The 20124-nt window shown below is 43.9% G+C and overlaps 1 protein-coding gene across 1 annotated transcript in view; it reads left to right on the top strand.

Annotated features, from left to right (window-relative positions):
- The window catches only part of NUDCD1 (NudC domain containing 1), a 469559-nt gene that overhangs the window by 175919 nt on the left and 273516 nt on the right, over window positions 1-20124 (top strand). The window contains exons 4-5 of the mRNA XM_086966120.1: window positions 4109-4292; window positions 19155-19343. Of these exons, the coding sequence (XP_086822246.1) occupies window positions 4109-4292; window positions 19155-19343 (373 nt within the window). The remainder of the gene's footprint in view (window positions 1-4108; window positions 4293-19154; window positions 19344-20124) is intronic.

Genomic DNA, 20124 nt, shown 5'->3' with positions numbered 1-20124 from the left:
TCTACTGGACAATGGAGACACAGTCGCCCTCATCCTCCTCGACCTCTCCGCTGCCTTCGACACAGTCTGTCACAGCACCCTTCTACAACACCTCAGAGACGTAGGAATCCAAGGAAAAGCACTGGAATGGATCACCTCGTTCCTCACCGGAAGAACACAGAGAGTCCGCCTCCCACCATTCAAGTCAGAGGCCTCTGAAGTCATCTGCGGCGTGCCACAAGGATCTTCACTCAGCCCCACCCTCTTCAACGTATACATGAGCCCCCTTGCGGCCATCGCTCGCCAACACAATCTCAACCTCATCTCCTACGCGGATGACACTCAACTGATCCTATCACTCACCAAAGACCCTAACACCGCCAAAACCAACTTACACGAAGGAATGAAAGAAGTAGCCGAGTGGATGAAGCACAGCCGTCTGAAACTGAACTCAGACAAAACAGAAGTCCTCATCTTAGGCACCTCCCCCTCCGCATGGGATGACTCTTGGTGGCCAGAAGCCCTTGGAAAAGCCCCCACCCCGACGGACCACGCACGGAACCTGGGCGTCATCCTGGACTCCTCACTCTCGATGACCAGACAAGTCAACGCCGTTTCATCATCTTGCTTCAACATTCTCCGCATGCTCACAAAAACATTTCGCTGGATCCCCACCGAAACTAGAAAAACGGTCACCCACGCTCTGGTCACGAGCCGCCTGGACTACGGAAACACACTATACGCCGGTACCACCGCAAAACTCCAGAAAAAACTCCAACGCATCCAGAACGCTTCAGCCAGGCTCATACTAGACATCCCGTGTAAAGAACACATCTCTGGTCACCTGAAAAACCTCCACTGGCTCCCCGTAAATAAGAGGATTACTTTCCGCCTCCTAACCCACGCACACAAAGCACTTTACGAACTTGGGCCCGAATGCCTCAACACACAATTGTCCTTCTACACCCCCTCCCGTCAGCTGCGATCCTCCAACCAAGCCCTTGCCACTGTACCTCGCATGAACAAAACCACCATGGGAGGTAGATCCTTCTCCTACCTGGCGGCTAGGACCTCGAACTCACTTCCCACTCACCTTCGCCTTACTCAGAACCACCTAGCATTCAGAAAGCAACTTAAAACTTGGATATTCGACAAGTAATTCCCCACCCTTCCTATAGCGCCTTGAGACCCTATGGGTATGTAGCGCGCTTTATAAATCTCTTGACTTCGCTTGACCATTTGGTCAGTTCCTCCGTATACGGAGAAACTGTACCAATGTCAGTGATTACAAATCACAATCAGCAGACCTAGCAACTAAACTGGAAAACCGTGGTTACCCCAAGGCCATCATTTGAAAAACACAGAAAAGGGCGAGAAATCAAAACCGTGATGCACTCCTTGAAACCATCACAAAGGAGGACCAGGACCAACCTATAACCTGCTTCACTACCTACAATACAGCATCCAACGAGGTAGCCAAAATCATTAAAAAACACTGGAGAATAATCAACTCCGGGCAGAGGAATTGGGACGCACCTAGATTTGCGTACAACAGGTGTAACAATCTGAGAGATCAACTGGTGAGCACCCGACCTAGACCACTACCGAAACCACCCGAAAATACAATTCTCAATGCATGGGGCCTGCCGAAAATCACTGGACATTACCCTTGCAACGATTGCAGTGTGTGCCACCTCACAACCCATACCAAAACCCTGAACCTGGAACCCAACAAGATCTGGACTCAACGGAACCACACTAATTGCAACTCACGAAACGTGATATACCTGCTCACCTGCACGTTTGGCCTCCGGTATGTGGGGATGACAACACGCAAAGTCAAAACCAGAATAACTGAACACCGCAGCACCATACAATGCAAGAAAAACATCAGTAGGTTGACCAATCACTTTATCACCCACTGCCACACACCCAATGACCTCAACTGGACAGTCATCGAACAAATCCCAGAAAGCCCCATTAACAATGACAAGAAACTCCTCAGCAAAGAACAGCGATGGATATATCGCCTTTCCACTGCCACTGATGGCTTGAACGATGCCATCCCATGGAATTCACTGACAACCCTATAACCAAGGGGCACATCTGCCCACTTGACACTGAAATCCTCTTGTTTCATATCTACCTTGTAGATAGAGCCCGTTAGTTCTGAGCAATGGGATGTGGACTCCTCTCCCCATGATTAAAACCCCCCTGTACCATTACCCTGACGTCCTTATCTTACGGACAGCCTACAAATGGCAGAGCCAATCGCAATCCCACATTGTGTTAATTTGTCCAATCTGTAAACTTATTCACACTCCTTGTGCACAATAATGCTGTCGACCCTGACCTGCAACAGCGTGCTAATCTCTCGCGCGTATTAATCCCCAATGCGCACCCTCCCGACTCTGACCCACACAGGCGCGCCAGTGCCTTGCGCGCATATCTGCTCAATGCGCATGTGCGGTGACACAATCACTGCTCGCGCATGCGCCTGAGTGCCAGTCCCGCCGCGCATGCGCCGGTCTTGGCCACAACTCTGCGAGCATGCGCGCAGTTCCGCTAGCACCTCTCGCGCACCTGGGCATTATCATGACTCGGCAGCTCGAGTCTATCTACCACTCCTACTGCCTCACACGTGCGCACTATTAGCCAATCAACCACAGTATAAAACCCAGCAGCACTGGCCATTACTCACCGGTTCTGCGAAGGAGGCACTACAGGTCCAAAGCAGGCTCTGGCCAGAAATCCTGTGAGTATGACGAACAGCCACCTCTACTTTGGGTAAGCGCTACCACTCTTTTCTCCCTACAGGTCTCCTAACCTCAGTGGACATACCTTTTTCTTCCTCATAGGACCAACCCCTTGCCACTTCAATAACCTTGAAGAAAAACTCCTTAAAACTAGCGTAAGAAATTCCTTGCGCATTCTTTACTTATTACCACTTCTTTCACTACTGCTGTGAATACCGCTGTTTTAGCCACCCCACCCACGATGTTCTAGTGCGATTCTCACCATAATGGTACCACCAGTACCATTACACCTTAGCCGCTTATAGCCTGCACCCCCCACGCTATTAAGCCGGCTGTCATGAGTATTTATGCAATACCTTTCAGTGACTTTTTCTTTTCCTGTATGTTTTGTCCCTGTCCTTACATGTTATATGTACAGGTGTTCTTGAGAAGGGAATCCCCCTCTCACACATAGATACACTTTAGGGCGTGTAGACACATAGTCTGTATCACACACCCACTAGTTTTAATTGCACACACCTTTTAACTGTCCTGAAGAAAGCCAGCATATTCATAAGGCACTGGCTGAAACATGTTGACCCACCAAAGGACGTGGGAGGTCGTAACTCGCCTCTAACGTCCCTCAGCCTTATTTTTAACCGCTGATGGAGGCCCAGGTATTAAAGTTCAGGGACTGGGACCCCCGCCAAGCCGTTTTAATTCACATTCAAAACACCCTTCACCGCACACACAGCGACATACCTGCTCCGCTGTCTCCAGGCGTCGTAGCACACCCGGGACACGCTAGGTGTCACTGGGTGGGCCCGATGATGAAGCATGCCACCAACTAGGTTGGTGGGTGAGGGCTTCATGAGCACACCTACCAGGTGCCACAACCCCTTGACAAAACAAAACTGAGTCACTTAGATTTTAAACAAAAATCTTGTTAAACCCCCTCCCAAACTTAGCCAGTCTCTTTTTGATTAAACTCTATATAAATTGGGGATACGGACTAGCTATCTGGTCCTCTCTCTCCCTCTTGATACACGACAACAAGCCCTGAACTGGGCCAGTTGAGCCCGAGGGACTCTCTTCTAACAGTGCCTGCATGTGCCGTGTCCTGCAAAGTGATAATGTAAAGTTGGTCACCCTACGCTACAGGTAATATTGAGGTTGCTCCCTCCCACCACTATCCCTAAATCATACTGTACATAACTCAGATTGCCATTTCTGGTGTTTTCTTTATTTCCTGTGATAGCTAGTCTGTTTGGTGTATGTTTTTTTTAAAAAATCGCCTCTACTTATGTAACTCGGAAATCCCCCAAAAACAAATGCTGTATGGTAAGAAAGAGTACAGTCTAACTTTGTTGCTTTTTGTTTCTGTCCCTCTGCAGATCATGTTTAATCATGAACTTGGCGACCCTTTTATTGTTGTACACAGTGTCTCTTTTATGAAATCGGACTCTCATACAGTAGAGGTCCTTCTGCTTCGAATTGAAAAAGATGAATCGGATTTGGAAGGAAGTGGATTTCATGTTGCATTGGAATGGGTGACAATCGCGCATGCTAATAATTCCGGTAAGAGTGTCTTTTCTGAACGCTATACATTTTGATTGTGCATGAAAGTGCAATGGAAATGTAACCATACGGCCGCCTGCGCAATTTGCGTGTAGTGTGTATTTATAGGTTCTGTGGTGATCCCCAAGGACCTTGTCTTTTTGTGATCTGAACAGTCCGGTCTAATCGAACTATACAATGATTTTAGTTTTTATTTGTCTGCATCAGTGCTTGACAATTGAATAATTATATGTCTGAGGACACTGTGATCTGGAATTGGAATGCTCTATTTACCACCCCCAACAATAACAAATACCAACACTGTTTTACGTGTTCATATTGTCATGCCTAAACAAGTATGTAATTTACCCAAATATTGGAAGTGAATAGATTTTATTGATTGTCCAGCACACTCCGGTCTCATTAGCTCTCATTAATTGAAAGGAAGTCTATTATTGTGGGTGCGGGGTGCCCAGAAATTTGAGACACCCCTAACTGGTACCTTAATCAGAATGCCCATATTTACTGGATAGAAGACTGTGTTAAACCCCAGTTTCACGAGTCAATGTGCCCCAAGGATAAGACACCGTCCAATGCATCAAAATATCAGAGTGAAATCAATTGAGTAAATGGGCCTCCCGCATAACTGAGTTCTAGATCAATAGAACGTTTAAAGGTTTTATTACAAATTCAGACCGAAAGTTGTACAGAGTAAATGTCTTGTAGGCTCGAATTAAAAAGATAATGCAAAATCAGAAATCATTATAATTCCAAAGTGGGCAACAACATTGTGAGAGTTGTGAAAACAGACAGCATCCCTATTAGAACAGGAAAGTCTTCGGGCTCACACACAAAATCAAGAGTTTTTATACTTTCTTTTGCATATAAAATTGACAGAAATACAGAATCACTGTGGTGTGAGCAAATGCATCATTGAATGACCAAATCAGAACACTTGAAAAAGTAAGCATCATTGCCTTTCCACATGAGCACTATCCCACTACTTGAATAATTGTTCTGCACCCTCTATTCTAAATTCATCCAGAGATGCTAGAGCTAACTACATTCATGTAAAACTGTGGTTCATGTATGTCCAGGACACAGTAAACAAACGCAAGACATTTGAGGTTATAGTTGCAGTTTGACTGAGACGGAAAAAGCTAATTGAGAGCAATATAACAATAACAATGGAAATAAACCAGTCTATCTCAATTCAATTCAATTCAAAAACTTTATTGCAAAAAATCCATAAAAGCCACACATTTACAAAAAATACATTTAAAATAGTTACGAAACTTCCACAAAGAGTTAAAGGCTGCAGATATTTTACAAGCATTAATGTAAACAATCAATGTGATTCAATTACTAAAGTGCAGTCCGATTTACTAAAGTGCAAAGGCAGGGGGAACTTTAAGGCACATAAGCATTTCATGGAGATTCCATCGATTTGCGTGTAAAGAAGATAACTTTCAGGAATGAACTTACACGAAAAATCAATTCATCACTTTCTAGTTTTAAAAGCATGGAGTAAGATTGAGTCAAGGAAACTGGTCTTTGTTTTTTAAAATATGGGACTAAAAACCACTTGATATATCTCATATAAAATTTACAATTAAAAAAGAAGTGTAAGTCATTTTGCCTGCTGTGTCCATCGCAGGGGCAGGGGCATAACGCGTTTCCAGAGTTCATCATGCTGTGGCCCATTGGAAAGCAAAGTGAGTATTTTATGGTCCCAGCTCTCAAGCGGTATAATAGCGATCTTTCCCAGTTGGTCAATGGAAGTCTTAGATATAAGGGGATTTGTTGCGGAGATAAGTCGATGTTTATATTATTCACATATGATTTGACAGTTTGTTTTTGCAATTCTATCTCCAGCCTCTTTTCCCTGAAGAGGGCATAGAGTTCAATTGTATATCCTTTTTGTCCGTACTCTTAATCTGGGAGGGATCGTTAAAAAGATGGGTTTTGCCAATGCTATTTAAGCTTTCCTTTGTCGCCCGGAGCCACGGGATGCTCATACCTTTGTCACAGGCTAGACAATCAGACACAATTTCCTGTGTTAGGGTGGCGCAGTCATTGGCCCAAATGGCCAGCCAGAATAATGCAGGCCGCGTGGCAATAAAATCAGTTATAAAAGGCAGGTTGAGTTCAGCGTGGCAAATGTACCCGGATGAAGAGATTGGGGCTCCAAGAAGTTTCCTGCATAGCCGGTTTTCTTCTGTCTGCAGGCTGGATGATTTCACTATCCCCCCAAATCTCAGCGCCATAGGTTGCTACCGGGACACATTGCAGTCTGTATATTTTCACAATTACCTTAGTTGTTTCTGACCTCTTTGGCCGTGGCAGGGAAAGGATTGAATTTATGGCCTTTGAGAACTTGCCTGTGGCGTGGGCGAGATGCCCACTCCACAGGCCGTTCGCAGCAAAGACCATCCCTAAGTAGGGGAACGATTTAGTAGAGTACAACTTCTCTTGTCCAATGGAGATGGAATTAAGTTGTTTGGCCCCTGGCCCGCAGGTCATAATACACGATTTTTTAAAATTCACTTTCAAGTCCAAGTTCCCCATAAAATGTGCAAAGTTCTTGACCAAGGCACGTAGGGCATTTGGTGTTAAGCCCATGATCACCGCATCGTCGGCATACAGAAGTGCGGGTAACAGTCTCCCTTGGATTTTCGGGACGTCAGTTGTCGTCTTTTTCAGGGAGTCACTCAATCCGTTTATGTAAATGATGAACAGCAGGGGTGCTAAAACGCACCCCTGTCGGACGCCTCTTTCTACCTTGATTGCCCCTGAGATCTCGCCCTCCATGCCAATTTGTACCTGGGCTTTAGTGTCTGCGTGTAGGTAGGCTAAAAAATGTACCAAGGATTCGTCAAGGCCATGGGAGAGAAGGGTCGCCCACAATTTTGACCTGTTCACTAGGTGGAATGCGGACGACAAGTCCATAAAAGCTAGGTAAATAGGTGAAGCCCTAGCTATGGTGTATTTGCCTATTAGGAGATTAAGATTCAGGCATTGTTCTGTTGTCCCGACCTTACTTCTGAAGCCCATTTGGCATCTGTCCAACACCCCTGCTTCTTCGGCCCAGTCGTTCACTCTGTTATACAGCACCCGGCCCAGAATTTTCAAGGTGTTGTCTAAGAGTGAGATGGGCCTATAATTTGTGGGGTCAGATCTTTCACCTTTTTTGTTAATAGGCACTATTATACTTGTGGACCAGGTGTCAGGAATGGCACCCAGCGGCAAGCAGTTGAAAACATTAACCAGAATGGGTCCCCAAAATTCTGGTTTGTGCTTGATTAGGTCAATTGGGAAGCCATCCGGTCCTGGTGCCTTGTTCCCGAGGCTTTGATTAATGGCCAAGATGACCCCCCCCCTGGGTTATATCTAGTGGGCTCAGTTTGCCAGGGCTGTAGTCTTCTGTAGAAGCGATAGGGTTGGCATATATTTTGGGAAAGTGTTGTTCCCATTGCTGGCTTGAAATGGTACAGCTGATTGGTGACAACTGTTTTCCCATCTCCCGCATCTTCCTTACAGCAGGCCAGAAGGTTGCGCTATTTCCCACAGCAGCGGAAACAGTTAGTTCATTCCAATGTTCTTCTACCATGGTGGCCTTCCTTGTCCCTATGGCTGTTTTATAGGTTTGCCTGGCGGACCGTACATCTGCTTGGTTCCTGGGTTTGGAATTTAAGGCCCTGCGAAGAGCCTTGTTTGCCGCTGAACAGCGGCTGTCGAATCACCTAGGCTCATCATTATGTTTTCTATTGGGGACAGTCAGAAGAGTCTTGATAACATTACAAAGATTTGCAAAGTCTTTGACTATCCTTTGGTGGTTCCCATCAGTAAGTGAGCACGAATTAACTATTGATTGGTGGTTGCTTATGATTGTGTTCATGATACGTTCACTGTCCACCCCTTTCCACTTTAGCCTTAGGTTGTTAGTTGATGGCACAATATCACTAGCTCCCAAAGTGCGGGGCGGTGCTTGAATCGGGCCCAGTCTTAAGATGATTTCCAGTGCATTGTGGTCTCCGAAGGCTGTCTCTAAAACTCTTGCCTGGGTCACTATATCTAATAGTTCTGCGGACGTAAAAATATAGTCCACCGTGCTGGAAAAGTCTCTGCCTCTAAAGGTTGGAATATATTCAGTTTCATTATTTTTGCATGTATCCATAATGTCCAATAAGGTGTGCGTGTTTATGAAGTTTTCCAATTCCATCCCACGTTTGGTGGCCCTATCTGATTGGATTGCACCTTCTTTGGTTTTAACCAGTTTGGCATTAAAGTCTCCAGCTAGGATGATCCTATTGTTTGCACAGTTGTTAAGGGGTTCAGTTATTTTTGTAATGTTCTCAAATAGCTCTATGTAGTTCCTGTTAGGGGTCGAGTGAAAATCGTTATTATAGAAGTTGATCAGGTATAACGACGACCTGCGTGTAAACTCGATTATTTGAATGTTTGGGCTTTTAGTTGGTATTAGTTTGATAGCCCCCCCTAAAGTTATCCTGAATCCAATCAGCAAGCCTCCCATGGGGCGTCCAAAAACTGTCTTCTGTGCGCTAATGCTGTGACATTCAAAGCCCTCTATGGCTGTTTCAGAAGTAGCCCATGTCGCTTGTAGCATTATTATGTCTTTGTTGGATATGAATTTTAACCATTGCTGGTCCAGCACCCGCTGTTAAAGTCCGGCTACATTCCAGCTAATAATCTTTAATACGTTGTTAGAGTTTTTGTGAGGGTATGGTTTCCCGTGGGTCATATGTATATCAAAGGTTTTTTTGGGGGCTGTGGGGATCTCGGGGGTCAGATGTTACAGGCCCTTTAATATTACCACCTACTTGCTCTTCTCTTATTGGTGACAACCTCAAACAAGTTTGAGCCAGCTGTGTACTAGGGCTCTCCTTATCATGCGCCTCTATGTTGTTAGTAATCTCGATGGGACAACCCTGTTTTGTTCCCTCCAGTTCAATGTTCAGTGGCCGGGGTGATGGTGAAAGTCAGTCCACCATCTCTAGGCTGCTGAATCTATTGAAAACTGGAATTCCCCAATAGGCACCTCTACTTATTATATTTCTTTGAGGATATCTATAATTATCTCGCCCCCACTCACCCCAGTTGTTTCCCACGTCTTTTTGCCCCACCCGACACCAGCCTCCATCAAAGGCTTGGTCGTGCTGGTCGAACCTGTCATGATTCCTGGATGGGTAGAAAAAAGAAAGGTGCCTTGTCTCTATGCCTTCACTATACCCCTCACTCCTCCATGAACAGATATGTTCTACCGTGCGTGGGTCCTCAAAGTTAATAATCACACAATCGCCATGTGTTTTCTTTGTCTCTTGGCCCACCCACGGTACTCTCCTAACTGTTAGAATTTTACTCCTACAGTATGGGGGTAGGGGTCTGTTATTATTTAGCCAGTAACTGACTTTATTTAATAGAGACCAGGTAGGTTCGTCAGTACTGTCTGGTATCTCGGGAACTCCCGTCATCACCACTACGTATGGACTTGATCCTGGGGGCAGATTAGCGGGGAATCTTTCTTGATTGCCTTTGTTCCTGTCCTTGTGGTTGTTAATACTACCCCCCTTTGGTTGTGTCGGGTTAGGTTGTTTCCCCTGTGGGTTTGTGTTTATAGTGGGTGGGTTTGGTTTTTTCGTGACTCCCTTTGGAGGTGAGGTTAGCTTGGGTCTGTTACTAGAAACTACAACTGGTTTTTTCACGGGTTGTCCCGGGGGTTGTTGGATGTGTGGTTTGGCCTCCACTAAAGTTGGTGCTCCTTTTGTGGATGGGGTTTTGACTAGGGCGCTTAATTCATTTAGTTGTTTTTCTATGTTCCCTAGTCTCTTATCTATAGTTGCAAGATGGACACTTATGATTTCCCCAACCTTCGTTATAAGTTGGTTTGTTGAGGGGCAGTCTTTACATAATGACTCCATGATGGGCGAGTCTCCTCTATGACCCAACCCTGTATTAGATTTCTTGTTTGCCTTTTTAGAGTTGTTAAATAGGCTTTTCCCCTGCTTTCTCTGGGGTAGAGAGTTCCCCTTAGGTATGGATGTATTTAGACCTTGGGGCTGTTTCTGTATGGCTCCCTCCCTTAAACCTCGCGATGCTCTTGAATTTGGGGTTGAGTCCTCAAATGTATGTATAGTGGCAGTTTCTCGGGGAGGAGATGAATGGGTAGCCGTTAAGTCAGAGTCTATAATCAAGATTGGGTCAGTGGCAAGAGCATGTGTAGTGTCTGTTATCGGGATAGAAGGTAATTGGGACTCCACAATAGACGTTGTGGACAAGCTCTCAGGCAAACTCATAGCTGGAATAGAGTTGGTAACGAGATCTAGTTGTGTATTGAAGTTGTCTGTTAGACAAGAGAGAGAGTTTTCCCAAATAGACCCAGAAAGGACTGGGAAATATAGCAACAAAAAAAGGGGGGATTGGTTCCTTTCTGTGGTTCCTAAATCTAAACACGGGATACTTAATAAGGTTAGACACCAAAAACTTTTCTGACCTCAGTGATATTTATCCTAACTTGTCCCAAAATTATTGTAAAAACATATTATTCTTAAAAATCATATTTATTAAAAGCTTGAGATAGCAGCAGCATGGTATAGGTAAAAATTTTACATATAAGCAACATATAAAAAGCACAATCACATTGCATTAAAGTTCAACACATTTACATATAAACAATGATTAAAAGTAGCCAAAATGTCGACGCGTTTCGGTGTTTAAGGTAGATGGTACACCTTCCTCAGGACTACAGTAAATTCTTCAATATAATACGCAGTATTCAATGTGCGGTGACAGCATAAATCCTGGTGATAGATAAATCTTATCCACTGTTATGATTTGATTTCTTTCCTTTAAGTGACTTTGTATTTAATAGTTGGGGCGTTGGATTTCCTTCTTTGTATCAATTTAGAAGGCTCAGGGTATTCATAAGATGGGGCGTCCTTCCGTTCCTCACCCTTGCTTTAACCTGATGGAAGCGAGGTGCTTCTTTTTTGTATTGGAAGCAGGTTCCTCTTATCTCCGTGATCAGAGCCACACGCCGCCTCCCTGGTAACCCGGTCTCCAGCGTCGTTTTTGGTGTCTAACCTTATTAAGTATCCCGTGTTTAGATTTAGGAACCACAGAAAGGAACCAATCCCCCTTTTTTTGTTGAAGTTGTCTGTGACATCTAGGTTGGGTGATTTCTCCAAACTCCGTAATGAGTCTGAGAGTAGTTATGTTACTGATAAATCCACGGTGTTAGGCATGGTGTGAATCTCTGCTCTAGCACTAACTACAGAGACACCATCAGCAGGATTATTCCTATTAGGGGTGTTTGCTGAGGCGAGGAGACCCAAGGAAGAGCGTTTAGCTTGGGCCAGTTCCAGGGAGACTCTGCGTTCCAATAGTGATATTCCATGGTCGATCGCTTCGTTGGCCCTGGAGATAAAGTTATCGATTGGGCCAGTGACCTTCCCTACTCCTGCAGCAGTCTTGCTGCGACTGCCCCTTGTGGACATAGCAGTATATATAAAAATTAGTCGCCTAGTAGGAGCAAGGCGTAAATAGAAGGGGTGTCTATAAGGAACATACTTTAGGAATGTCTGATAGCGTGGGACTTAGTGGGGTGGCCCGTCCCGTCCTCCGTCGTCCTCGGACGGCCTCAGACGGCCCGCCCTTTGCCCGGGCTTAGCCCGGCTAGTCCCGCGACGCAGGAGGTAGTGCGGTAATTTATGCGCCGCTTGGCGCGATGCTCCCCAGGTGCGGCTCCGGCCGCAAAGGCTGATGGTAGATGGAGTCCCCTCGCTGCAGAGGCCCCCTCTCCACTCGGCGGCCACTCGGTGCTGTTGTTCAAGAGTAGCAGTGGGAGGTAGGAGGCATGCAGCGGGGACCCATAGCAGGTGAACAGGGATTCCAGCGATGTCAGGGACAGATGAAGACGAAAACCAGGCACAGCATGAACAGCAAACAAAGTCTATCTCAGGTTGAGTGTGTGCTGCATAAATTGCGAGGAGAACTGAAGTCTGTGGGGAAGAGATGACCGACAGGGATTACTACCATTATGAACAAGATGGTGATTTATAACTCAACTGAGGCCTAGTTAACCAGCATCAGAAAAACACGCTTTTATACATCGTAGAGAATTAGTTTCAAAACGAACAGTACTATAATCTGTGTTTTCATGTTAGTAAACCAGTGAAAATACATTCTGCACATTATTAACGATGCACACAAATATAAATGCATACAATCTAGGACATTATCAAAATGGAATGTGGATGTTTTTGATCTCATTCAGTCTCCCAAGGGAAGACGGATGACAGTAGCCTGGTGGTTAAACATTCCAGTGACTAGAATCTAAAAGAAGTCTTGATTTCCACATCTGCCCCAAATCATCTGGTTAAAGACGTTGGCCAGCTCTGCTCTTTTGGTCAGCTCTGCAAGGACTCAAATGTCCACTTGGCTGTAACCTGCCTTCTCGTATCTAAAAGACCAATGCTGAACAAATATTCACAGTCCCCAATGACCATCTTTGAATGAGTGTAAATCTTGATGCTAGTGTAGAGAGTATGAGTGCAGTAGACCTGTGAGAATGATCATTATATAAGGAACCTGCATTATATACAGAGTAATGTCAAAATCCACCAGGAGAGTCTGTATAAAGGTAGTTGTTGCAGCTGATACAGACTCGTTGGAGCACAATCCAATTACTTTAGATTGATGTACAGATAATTGAACTGAAACAGGAGGCAAGCTAAGCTGAAAAAGCTTGTTTTTTTTTACCAACAAAGACCTATTTGAGCTGGAAGAGTTATAGACTATGATATTTTAGAATAAGTAGACAACATGCTTCTTACTTTTTACAAAAAATCAGAAAAGCCCAACAGAGTTGAGCAGGTTCTGTGAAAAATTATTTCCCTGTACCAAGCTGGGTGATTAGAATGCAGTAACAGCAATAAGGCTAGGTATTATGCCTGTAAACCAGTGTAATCGATCAACAGTACAAATAATTGTCTGCCATGTATCCGATGGTTCATAAGTCATATCTATGAAAGTATGAAGTAAATCATAACAGAAACCGGTCCCTAAATGTAGTTGGTCAGCATACTTGGTAATAGCAACGGGGAACAAAATAATGAAGTATAGAATGGGTACATTTATCTGTTGAGCGGTGTTCCTCCCCATAGATAGCGTCAAGGTTTAGAAAACCACCACCACTTGGGTTATTTGGTAAAGGTTCTGTGACTTGATCTGACAGATGAAATTTTGGCCTATCCACCTAAGCAGTGGGAATTGATGAGCTGATGTGGGAGGTGAAACAGGACTATAAGTGATCCCAAGACCGGAGACAGGTGGTTCTCTGGGGGTACAGGTGTGGGCAGGCAACTTTAAAGAGGTCCTCGGACCGTGCCCTTGTGTGCATGACTACCAGCCGGGCAGAACTACAAGTGCTTAAGCATGGGTGTACTAATGAGAAGTGTCAGTAGGAAGATCAGCAAGACTGAGCTGATGAATGGGAAGTGACCACTTCTCCATTTACAGACTTCTCCACAGGCGGGAGACATGCCTTGCACCCTTGGGCAACCGCGCAAATTGTTAATGTATTAATAGCTACACGTCTACTTTCATCACTGTGATAGATCAGCATTTTGCATGGTCAGCCCCACAGGTGAACGCGCTCCTGCTGGTATTGGCCTGTACTCGCTGCAGAGAGTGCAGCTCTGAAGATAGATAGATAGAAAAGAAGAATAAAAGCAAAAATGAACCAAAGTGCAGAAATACAGAGCAAGTCCCATGCATTTCGGCACCATAACGGCCCTTCTTCTGGGAGAATGATCTCTATTACTCACTCAGTTACTCACCTCAGTAAGTGGAGGCAGCATCTTCAGATCTGCAGTTTGTGCAAAGATGAAGCGCTCCTCTATAAACACACCGAAATCTTGTAGAATGCTATCATGCATTCCTTTGAGTAAAAAGAGCTTTACACATTATTAACCGCCTTCCAGTTGGCTTTCTACCAGTACCTTAAAGGTAAGCACTGCGCACGTAAGATTTCCGAAGGGAGTCTCTGAGGTATGGCAACTAACTCTTGCACGAGGCGGGCATGCACCAAGACCCAAGCAATCTTCATGAACCTGTGAACACTCTTTCCTGAGGCTTTCTTAGCGTGATACCCACAGCCCTGGCTTTAACTCTTTCTTCTGATGCCTTCAGCTCTCCCTTTACCGTGTCTTTACCTCCTGTATCCTTTGGGCTTGACCCTGTTCTAATGTTGGTGAATGTGAAATCAGACTGGCTTCACCAACCCTCCCCTGCACACACTCAGTGCACCCCATACAGTGTTAGGAGATTTTATTTTTTAACCTCCCATCTAAAATAATTTTTAAGCTGCGAATAAATAATTCATAACCTTTACACGTTATGCAAATTGTTTGTAAAGGTAGGAACATTTCACAGCTGTGGGACAGAAACTAATTCAGAATTTTTATTCAGTTTTCTTCAGTGTTCGTTTATCAGTGGTTAACTGACTGACTGTTATCAATTTGAAATTTTATATTGACTCTTTTTTTTTAATGAAAAAAGCACTGTCCTTCAAGTAATCAATCAAAGCAAAAGTGACCTATTTTTGGTAACAACCTTTGATTGCCGCACATCGCCCAATTAATTATGCCCAGTAACTCCTGCTTGCACTGTGGGCCTCTGAACGCAGTTCTGACTCTTTATTTCTGTTTGTGTGCTGCATAAATAATTTACACATTTCCTCTAAGTTAAGTCTGACTGCTTTTTGTGCCAAGCTACCCAGGGTTAATCACAGGTTTTTTTAGTGACTTTTTGTGGTTCACCCTGCGAGGGATTGTGGATGTTGCTTGACCAGAGGTCACACAGCAGTCAACCAACAACCCAATTTCTCAAAGTCAGCAGTTTTGCATGCTGTAATCCAAGTCAGTTCTCGCTCTGAGACACTTTTCGTCTCGAGTGGAGCTCCTGCTTTCAGTACCCCTTTCTATCAATACCACTCCTGCCCAGAGTTCCCAAGAATATCAGGATCATGAGCATGATCATCGGTCCTCCATTCAGGCTGCCACTTAAGGAGTACATTCTGTGGCAGGGCAGAGTCCTTCACCCAAACCTGCACATGCTCTGCCTTCATGCTTATGATTTAATGGTGGCAGTTGACAGCTTTCAACCTTCTCCTGAAGTCTGGGTTGTTATTCTGGCAGCCAGGCATCCTTTTACCAAGACGATATATGCCTGCTGTTGGAACAAGTTTGTGTCATAGTCTGCTTCCAAGTATATCTATACTCTTTCTGTGCCCTTATCCCATTTTCTATTGTTTTTTCTTTCTCTAGCTCAGCAGGTCTCTGTTCTGGCAGTCTTAAAAGTTACCTGTTTGTCATGTCGGCGATCTTGTGTTTGCTAGCTCAACCTACCTTATTGAAGTAATCTCTTGCGACTAGATTCGTCAAAGGTCTACAACACGTTTCCTCCCATACCATTTATCATGCTCCAAAGGGATTTTATTTTGATCTTGACCTTTCTTAAGTGCTCGCCTTTGGAGCCGCTGCACAATTGTCCACTATGCCTGCTTACCATTTAGACTGCTTCTTTTTTAGTGTCCATAATGTCGCCCAGAAGTATCAACGAATGGCAGGCACTCTCTGTGCACCCTCCTTATGCCACCTTTTCCCAAGACCAGCTGGTTCCGCAGACCCGGGCTTTATTTATTCCAAAGGTTGCAACACTCTTTCATGTAGGTCAAAGCATCACCTTGCATACCTACTCTCCATTATCTTGACCCAAAGAGAACATTTTCATCGCACAAAAGTAGATCGCACAAAAGTATTCCGGAGGGATGATAAACTCTTTGTGGGGAATGTTGATGCTAAGAAAAGGAAGGCAATGCAGAAAAGGACCATCTCAAAATTGTTAGTAAGTACTCTGTATAAAGAGCTGCTACACCTTGGCCAACAAGCAACCCCCTGAGGGCTTGTGTGATCATTCTACCAGAGCCAAGGTTACGCCCACTGCATTAGCTTATGGAGTCCCTGTCCTGGACAATGAAGGTATCTTTCAACATGTTTACAAAACACTAATTTCTTGATCCATCTGGACTATCACTTTGCTCGCTTGGTCACTGAACTGTGAGATTCCATATAGCAAAGTGCCTCTCTGCATATTTTATTGAAGTAATAACAATCCACCTTTACATGCTTGTTGGCTTTAGCATATCCTTTTCATAAATAATGGAGTATCATTGACTTTTCTGTAGCTTATTATAAAAAACAGATCTAACTTGTAGCCTTAGTCATTGGATTGCCACCAAAACCAACAAAGCCCTGTTCTATAGAGCACCCAGAGATTTAAAAAACCCGTAATTATGTAGAAGGCGTTGTTTAGTACCATCACAGTGGCATTTGTTTGGCCTTAAGGGCAAGATCCATCCATCGCGATAGCATGCATATGACCAAAAGGTCAAACAGAGCACCACCGACTGATAAAGAGCCGTGCTTCACCAATATCTGGCCTGAGCCACTGCTCTTCTCTGTAGTACTCCGTAAAACATTTTTTTTTTATCACATGGGCACATAGGTCTGCTGGCAGCTGCGCTGTTAATCCAGACCCAAAAATATAAGTAGCATTTTTGATTTTCTCAATTACTTAAAGTGGGAAGGCTGCTATTGAGACACACATGTTGAAATGCACTTGAAATAAAGCAATCAATCTGTGATGAAATAGTTGTCGTACCTTCCCTCCTACCATCTTGGGTAGCTATGTGGATGCGCTAGTTTACAGGGCCGGCCTCGTTCACAGGCAGAATTGTATCCCTTTGGCACAGAATAGAAGACGGGGTTGCACAAGAAGACCATGGTTGGTCACTGGGCACTTGGTCTGGACTATAGCTGTAATTGGAGTTGTTGGGGCTGAGTGGGCAATGAAAACAGCATCTAGTGTTCAGTCCTCAGCAGGTACGTTTGGTTACCAGCCTTTTCAGTCTAGCAATGATGGGATTTGTTTAAGACGTATACTTTACAGTGTCGAAGCCTGCCAGACAGTGCAGCTGTTTTTTTGCAAAAAGACTCCTTGTGGGAATTCTGAAAACTTCCCTAGAAATGCCTTCCACATATTGCTTTCCATTGGCTTTGCGGTTGGGACCTCACATTTTCTGGCTTTCTGTTTGCTGGCTTTATTTATTTAAGACTGTCCAGGCTGTCTTTGCCGCTCCTGTGGAGCAAACCATGTTCACCATCACTCCTTGTATTCTTCCACGAGTCCTCTCTTTCTGTAAACAGGCCCTTAAATTCTGTTATTATCTCGACAAATGTACTGTGCATTCAAAGACAGGGGTCGAGTGTCCGGCTCTGGCTTCCGCTGGAGCTTTGTATTTACTTGTCTCTCTCTAACTTCAAAGTGAGCGGATTTATGTGACAATCTTGCCCATTAATGGGAAAGAAAAACAATTTTTCTAGCACACAACACAATTTAAATGTCTGTAAATTAACTGTGGAAATATTTCAGAATGTATAAGAATTACAAAAGGACAAATGAAGCACATTTTTTGTAATTCAGAAATATAGTGGAAACCAATATTTTAATGCAAGAAAAACAAATGAGTACACTAGGAGTTGCCGTTTCCACACATAGTTAGTGCGCTGTATAATTTTATCAGTAAAACTGTATGTGCACATGTAATTGTCATTTTAATTGAAAATGTGTTGTGTGTAATGGCAGAGCACTATACTCTACTGTATGTCCCGACACTCTAACCCACTCCACGATCCTCCACTCTATGCCACTTCACACTAGGCCTCTCTATAACCCTCCACTCTGACACTCCCCTCTACGACACTTCCCTCTACCACAATCTACTCTATGCCACGTCACACTAGGTCACTCTATGCCACTCCACTCTACATTACTCTACTCTAAGAAACTCTACTCCACTCTGTGCCATTCCACTCTGACACTAAACACCTCTCTACTCTACTACACTCTACTACACTCTTCTGCACTTCACTCCACTTTATGATGCTTCCTGCGAGACCACTCCACTCCACTCTGACATTGACACTCCACTCTACGGCACTCTTATGGCACTCCACTCTGATTCCACTCTACACCCCTCCACTCTACACCACTAACTTTTAGCCATGCTGAACAGCAGCCAAGCTGGTGTACAACATGGATAAAAACACATTGGCAAATTCAATATCTCTTGCTCAGGCGAGGACTATTGGCTTTGCCACTGCTTGATATGTCCCCTGTTGTGAGCACCTTGGAGAAATTCATTTAGTAGTGGGCCCTCCATGAATATGTAAACCAAATGCAATAGATAGATAGATCTAGGCTGAGTTTGCTTTTCTTCTTATAACCATTTCGGGAAATTTTAACTTTATCCTGGGTTTCTCTTTAAAGGTTTTACTGTTCTTATTGGCTTTATTATCATTGGAATCGCGAAAGACGTGATATATTGAAATCATGAGCTACTTGAAACTACCAGTTGTCGTAGTCGGCGATATTTCACCATAAAATTCGCGTATCATTAAATAAGGGATTTAAATTGAATTTGAATAAACGCCTCACTATGGAAAGACAACTTCGAATCATTTTATCCGTTCTGTAAGGGACAAAAGTATTTTTAAGAAACAATTATCCTAAAAGTGTACTGCTGAGGTGTGATGTTTTAACCTCTTTTGAATGATTGTATTCCAATGTTCCAACACACTGCATATATTTTCTACATCTTAACATTAACGTCTGCAAAGTCTGACGAATACCAATAATGTTAACCTATCTCACGAATATTGTTATAGGCTACTCTGATTTAGTTAACTCAAAGTATCCACCTAAAAATTTGCGGTATTTAAAAAAAAATCTTCTTTATCATAGGTGATGGAAAATATGAAATCTTGCATAGGCGAGTTCTACATGGAAAATCAGTACCACATTATGCAGCTATCGAATCTGTTGGGAGTGGCTTGATGATCGCTTCATACAAGCCCTTCAGTTTCATTCCCGATGAAGGGAGCCATATTAATGAGAGTGAGGAAGTGAAAATGGAAGCAGATGAGAATAAAGGTAGGACTACTGCTCATGTTACCTGCTTTATGACAATATTGCTGAGTAGAATATTATTATTTGAAGGTGGCGTATTGTTATAGTATGTTTATGCACTTTACTACTTATGTGACTCTGTGATACCTGATAAAAGACTGAACTGCATAAATGTAGCTGTGTATGATGACCTTTGCATCAGTAAGAGCTCTTTGATTTGACAATTAACGGGCCTGCTGTGTGTTAGATTTATTCTCATTGAGAGAGGTAAGTAGTCAATTGTGTTTTTAATATATAACTGCTCCTCCTGTGACCTCATCATTATCCAAATTCGTCTTCACAATAAAACATAAAGCCTTTATGGTAGCATTAAAGATTCTGGTTTTGCCTATACCTGCTGCCAGTTGAACCCCGGGAAGTCTTCCAAGTTCAGAATTGTAATACATACATTTTTCTGAAGAAGCATAACTTGCAAAGCGAACCCTTCTTGGTGCAGTGAAGGTAATGGTTTGGAGTGTCCCGGCCTCATTTACCTTTGATGTTGTTCTGGTCGGCTGGAATCTGTCTTCCTGACCAAGACTGGAATGTCTGGGTGAGAACGGAAACAGATGTTAATACTTGTCACGACTAAAGTGTTTTTTCATCTTTGATGGAAGGAGCCTTTTGAGAAAACAACTTTGTGTTTATGTAGCCCAAAATGGGCTTTATCTCCTGCAACCAGCCCAGGGGAAGCACTAGAGATTTTGTGGATCAGTGTGCCTGTTCTATTTTTAACCCCTGGAAAACCCTTATACAAGAGTATGTA

The sequence above is a fragment of the Lissotriton vulgaris genome, chromosome 4_1 (genome assembly GCF_964263255.1).
Source record: "Lissotriton vulgaris chromosome 4_1, aLisVul1.2, whole genome shotgun sequence".
NCBI lineage: Eukaryota > Metazoa > Chordata > Amphibia > Caudata > Salamandridae > Lissotriton > Lissotriton vulgaris.
Note: the sequence above shows the minus strand (reverse complement) of the source record. Positions and strands in the feature narration are given on the sequence as shown.